At 36.1% G+C, this 6,743-nt stretch overlaps 1 protein-coding gene across 1 annotated transcript in view; it reads right to left on the reverse strand.

Annotated features, from left to right (window-relative positions):
* Nucleotides 1–4,806: 4,806 nt before the first annotated feature.
* The window catches only part of LOC106884105 (tetraspanin-7), a 35,244-nt gene continuing 33,307 nt past the window's right edge, over nt 4,807–6,743 (reverse strand). The window contains exons 5-6 of the mRNA XM_052974631.1: nt 5,329–5,481; nt 4,807–4,953 (exon numbers count right to left, since the gene is read on the reverse strand). Of these exons, the coding sequence (XP_052830591.1) occupies nt 4,822–4,953; nt 5,329–5,481 (285 nt within the window). The 3' untranslated portion in view covers nt 4,807–4,821. The remainder of the gene's footprint in view (nt 4,954–5,328; nt 5,482–6,743) is intronic.

Consider the following 6,743-nt stretch of genomic DNA (forward strand, 5'->3'; position numbering starts at 1 on the left):
ATATATATACACACACACACACACACACACATACATTATCGTCATCCTTTTACACCTGCTTTTCCATGCTTGCCTGAGTTGGATGGGTCTTGCACCCTTTTGACATCTCCTTTGTGAGGTCCATCAGCCTGAAATCACCTTCCATCAATTCCTCCTAGGTCTTCCTCTTCTCCAGGTTTCATTTTGAATATTTGGTACTTCTTTATCCAACTCTCATTCTACACATTACCAACTCTCAACTTGATGATGGTATCTCTGTACATGATTTCCATGTCTCTCATGAACCTAATGTTCTTAAAGACTACCAGACTACTCTGTCAAAGGCTTTCTTCGAGTCAACAAAAGCTGGTCATAATGGCTTATTCTCAGTAAAGAACTTGTCCTGCACTTGAAGAACTTGTCTTACTATTAAGACATGTGAGTTATTTTTCTTCTGAATCAATTATGCCATAATTCTTTGTTACTTTCATATCTTGGACCATCAATAACATCTTTGAAGTTGTTTTATTTTAGAATATCTCCTTTGTCTTGATAATTGTTGATACTAATACATCAGTCATTGGGTATAGAACCTCCCTATGTGACCTGATTAACTACACAAGTGACAAGTGCATGACCTACTTTGCCAAATATGTTCAGCATTTTAATGAACATTCTTACTTTCCCTGCCTTCACATCCTTAATTCTGCTTTCAACTATATAATAGTGAACCCTGTTGGGTCCACGTGGTTTAGATCTCCACCCCTCTCTTTATGAATTGACCTCATTCAGGGAGCTCTCAAAGTAATATTTTTGTGGCTCTTCTCACAATCAGGGAGGACAGGTGTACCACTATCATTTCCACACATTTTACTTCAATGACATTGATTCACACTGAGACACTGCTTTGCTAACTAGAACACCTTAAACTTTTGATAATCTTCAATCACAACATTGGCAAACATTCAGCTTCTCATTTTGCCCCATATATCTAATTGTAGCTTCTCTTTTAGTTAGCTCTCTCCATGCCATAAGGCACATAAGGTTACAATACAACCTCTTCAACCAGCTCTATTCTCTGCCGCTATTCTGGTCACATTCCAGCTTGTTCACCCTTCTCATCTCCTTTCCTTGTCAATGGTCTTTTGCCATGTAGTTTTAGGGAACCCTGCTGCTCTTATCCTCTCAGGCTGTCACTTTAGTACCACCATACAACTGCTATTTTGTTCTTGTCTGAGGACATGTCAATCCATTTAGCTTCTCTTTTTGCTCTCTCGTATAGTCTTTGCTCACTAATTTCTTCCAATTTTCTCAGACATGTCTTTTAGCTTTTATGACAATCTACAAAACATTCCAACATATTGTTACTTTCTGTTTGACTGTAATCTCACTCCATCCTAAGTTCTAGTTTGTCACACAGCTGATTATCTTGTTGAAACTTCCGGTGTTATAAGCCTATTTCTGCCTCTGCCTTGTCATATGAGTCAACATGTATTTCTTTGATCCCTATTCATTCAAGTGTTCTTTTAGCTTCAACAATTTCCTTCTCCAGATAATTGACTTATGTCTCTGCAACCATCTAGCTCTTACTCTTATGTCACTAACCACGGATCTTTCTGAATTGACGGGCACTACTTTTCATTTATGTTTTATGTAGTGTTTTTGGTACCGAAACACTTTCAAACTTCGTATACTTGTATATTTTGTATTATAGAACAGATAAAAATGTTTGTATTCGAAGTTATTTCATGTAAAAAATTGTCGTATTTCGGTAATTTCAACCAATCACTGACGTCTGTTGAGGTGAAAACAATTACTGCCGTGGAATGTAAACAACATGTTCTAACGGTGTCATGGGATCTTTTCCCTTGAATAAAATTAGTGCCGTTGTTTGTCAACAACAACTATTGGCAGTACTGTTATTTATAACATCGTTCATGTGTTTCTACTGGTTTTAGCTTTAGGGTTTTAGGGTTAGGGTTCCGGTTTTAGAGTTAGGGTTATGATTATTTTTGCCATAACCTAACTCATAACCCTAACTCTAAAACCCTATAACTCATAACCCTAACCCAAACCTTAACTCTAAAATCTGAACCCTAACCCTAAACCCTTACTAGGGAATAACGATATAATTAACAGGGAATAACGTTCTTGACACCAGCAAAAATTATTGTTTACAAAAACAGCAGTAACTGAATTCAGCTGAATAGATGTCAGTGATTGGTTGAAATTACAGAAATACGACAACTTTAACATGAAATAACTTGCGATGTAGAAACTTTTGTTAAGAAAGTTAAGAGAAAAAGATGTTTTATATGACACATTCTACCAGTATCCCAAGTTTGAAAGTGTTTCGTTAAGAAAACAAGTGGTGCCCGTCAATTCAGAAGGATCCCTAACTACTAGTCTATTTTGAATGGCACAATCTTCACTGAGGGCAAATTTATTATTTACAATCAATTGCCTATCCCATTTCCTAGACAGTATAAAGTCTATCTGGTTCACATATTCATCTAAGTAGGTGTCCAGGTGGCTGACTGGTTTGTTGAAGTTGGTGTTTCAAAAGATTAGGTCATTTGTGTCATCCAACCAGATCGTATCTCATTTTTCATATCACAGCCATATGCAAGAGCAGCAATTAGAGTGTTGCTCAACGTGTTCATTAGAGCCACCGATCATGATAATGCAGTCACTATCATTCATTATTTATGTAGTCTGTGTCAAGGACTCATAGAAATGGTCCTTTTGCCCATCTGTCAGTCTTGATCATGCTACATATGCAGATGTAACTGTTATCATGTTGTCTATGAGTAGTCTGAGCTTATTTTTCTCAAACTTTGCCTTGATTACTTTATTAATTTCTTTGATAACAATATCGAATTGTTGCCATCTTATATTTTTAATTTCTTGCATGCACAATGTTTTTGAGTTTGTCGACCACACAATATAGTAGGGTCAGCTGGGCACTGTCTGTGAGAAAAAACAGCACCATGATGCAATTCACTCTGCCAGAAATTTGGAAACGACATGCTGTACTGCTTGGCATTCATGTTGGAAGCTCCAGTGCCAACAGATGGTGAACACACAGAACAACTGTTGGCTTGTCATGTCCCCAAACATGTACCGAGAGTGATAAGAATTAAGCATCCAGTCAAAATCATGGCATTTGGAGTGATCACTAGTGATGGTGATGTTATGCCTCCATTCATCTTCCCACATGGCCTCAGAATCAATACAGAGGCCTACATCAAGTGCCTAGAGGTAGTGCTACCCTGGGTCAAGAAGGTAGCTGCTGGAAGACCTTATGTCTAACGACAGGACTCTGCACCATGCCACACAAACAAGAGAACCCAGTCAGGCTGTCAGACAATTTCTGTGACCACATCACCCCTAACATTTGGCCATCTAACTCTCCACACTGCAACCCCTTGATTATTATATGTGGGGCACAGTTGAGTGAGAGACCAACAAAACTTGTAACACCAAAGATGAACTGAAGGCAAGGATTATGGCAACATTCACCAACTTAAACAAGGAGACCATCCAGAAGAGTTGCAGGAGATTCTGAAGTCATCTGGAGGCAGTGGGTGAAGCTAATGGCGATTTTATTGAATAAATTTACTTTTTAGTATTTCAAGATATTTGTATGTAATTTTGATAAATATATCTGTCAAAATGAAATGTTAGAGTTATTTTCATTTTTGTGTAATTTAGACGACAATATATTCGCCATGCACTGTGTGTATATATATATATATATATATATATATATCATCATCATCATCGTTTAACGTCCGCTTTCCATGCTAGCATGGGTTGGACGACTTGACTGAGGACTGGTGAAACCGGATGGCAACACCAGGCTCCAATCTAAATTTGGCAGAGTTTCTACAGCTGGATGCCCTTCCTAACGCCAACCACTCAGAGAGTGTAATATATATATATATATATATATAATAGAGTTTATTTATTCACTTGAATTTAATAATTCATTCATTGCTATTCAGAATTTCTTAGTACGTGCAAGCCTAAAAGCTGAATGAAGGAAATTAGTTGGGGATTCATGCAACGGAAAGTTTGTTGGCTGTTGCTGAGGATGAATATGAGTGGATACTGTAGAAATAGCCTGTCTACTTGATGCTACGACTATGAAGGAGAAGTGGTGGTTAAGTGACCAGAGTAATGATCTATAGACAATAATTACTATGTGGTAATGTTTGGTTCATTTAGTCAAGGATCTAAGCACAGAGAATTGAAGAAAATTGTTAGCAATCTGTATTTGAAATTTTTTTAAAGAGAAATTTGTTTATACGCCTGCACAGACATTTTGGACATTTTGTTCAACATTTTGAAGCATTGAGTAAAGATCTGTTTCTCTAACAAGCCTAGTTTGCATTTATTTGATCTACATGTGTGTGTGTGTGTGAGTGCGCGTACTAATTATCTGCTAATACTAGTAACAATATGAAAGAATAAATATAAACAAGAGCTTCAATTCAACAATTCATGAGAATAATCTTTTCATGAAAACAATCTTCACTAACAATACTATTATTTTCCATTCACTATTGGTTTTAAAATGCAAAAGTATATTAATGTTATAATTGTTTATAATTGTTTCCTAATTTAACAGATATTTTAAGAATAGGAGATATTAGAAGTCATTATATGCAGGCTTTCCTGACATTAGGTTCCTAGGAGGTTCTAATCTTCGTTCATTTTGCTGTTAATTTTAAACTAACAGTCCATTACTGCTAAATATTGTGTATATATCTTCACTGTTAATTTATTTTCTAAATTTTCATAGCTCCCTTTTTTTTATTGAAAAATAAGAGTAAAATTTTATGAATTTACCTCATTATTTTGGAAGAAATTTATTTTAAAATTTACCTGAAAAAAGGATATTCCTAGAATGACTCCGCCAATTAATCCAAGATTGCCATTCATGAAATCAACCACTTTCCGATAGCAACCCTATTAAAAGTGAAGGGGAAAAAAATCATAATTATTATAATTAATACAAACATAGAGTTGTCAAGATGCAAATATTTTGCAAAATTGATACATGGCTCCAGTTAGTTTTGACATGGGGTTGGAGGATTGGACAAGATGCTATCACAAACACACAGGTTTAGTACTTTGATTTGGGTTAATTTAATTATGGTAAAATTCCATCTTCGTATTGACCTTCCTGTCCCCTAATGTAATTCTGGAAACATGTAGTCTCCATTTTTTCTCTTTTTGTGACAGAAAAGTTGGGACAGATTTGGTATCAATAATAATAATAAACAATACTAAACTTGTTGCTAAATTATTTTAAAATACTGAAAAGGAAAAAGTTGCAGATACCTGCTGAAATATGTCACTTGAGTTATCATGTGGAATCCGATTATCACATTTATCATGGTTACGACAGCAGCTTTTTGGCACGGTATCAGGGTTTGCGTGGCTCCATTTTGTTTTTAGCCAGTCCTCATAGCTATTAATACCACAGCAGTCCAGCTAAAGAGAAGCAAAAAATAAACAGGCCTCAAGTTAACGATTTTAATGAAGTAGTAAAACAGACAACAAAACTGAAAATTACTTTATTTTTTAAAAATATTTTTATATTAGTTTAGATTATACATATATATATGTGTGTGTGTGTGTGTGTATATATATATATATATATATATATATTAAAGAGCCAGTCATCACCAAAGAACGAATATGGCTTCGTAACATGTACCATGTTTTTGCTAATTGTTTTAGGTGATTATGTAGTCGTGCACTGACAGACATCCTCTCATCTGTTCCATCCTTTGACTCATCAACACATACAGAATGAGATAGCCAGAGGGAGGGAGAGAGGGGGGGAGAGAGAGAAATGTATTACCACATGGCTGGTATTTATTTTCAGCTGAGTAAGCTGGAGCAACATGAAAGAAGTGTTTTGCTTACGGATACAATGCAGCACCTGGCCAAAGAATTGAACCCACAACATTATGATTGTGAGCCAAACACCCTAACCACTAGGCCATGTTTCCTGTCTTCATTTTACATGTAATTTCCTATGTAGGCATGGGTTTGATGAGTTGACACTCTGAATCAATTCTTATTCAGAGTTCCTGCAAGTGTGCATGCATGTAGATGTATAAGTAATCTTATAGACTCCAGGGATTACTTCAAACCTGGTACTTATTTTTACCAATCTATATTTATTGAAAGGTTAACTTACTTTTGACACAACACCGACTCTCACATCGATAAGCATAAATGCAGACACACATACACATATGCATGTGCATTTGTGTGTCTTCCTTTACCTTTACGGATCTTTCTGATTTGGCGGGCGCGACTTGTTTTCTGAACGAAACACTTTCAAACTTGGGGCACTGGTAGAATGTCTCATATAAAACGTTTTTCACTCTTCCCGCCAAATCAGAAAGATCCAATAAATAAAAATTTTTTATAGAAATTAACGAACAAAACCAGCTGATCTGGATGAGAGTTCTAAGAGTCAAAGTCCCAGTTCTGAGATTCAAAATAAAAGTGCATTCAATGTATCTCAGCTCCAAAGATTTGGCTGCTATTTCTATTACACCCTGCTACCACGTGACAGTTATTTGTGATATAGGACCCGAAATACCTGTTATGTATTAGCAGGGTGTGCAAGAAATAGCAGCCAAATCTTTCCTTTTCCGGGGAAAGGAGCCATTTATGTGTGATTTCGATGTCACATTCGTTGAAAGCATGCGAAATAACCCGGAAAAGAAAAAAACCCC

The sequence above is a fragment of the Octopus bimaculoides genome, chromosome 19 (genome assembly GCF_001194135.2).
Source record: "Octopus bimaculoides isolate UCB-OBI-ISO-001 chromosome 19, ASM119413v2, whole genome shotgun sequence".
Lineage (NCBI taxonomy): Eukaryota > Metazoa > Mollusca > Cephalopoda > Octopoda > Octopodidae > Octopus > Octopus bimaculoides.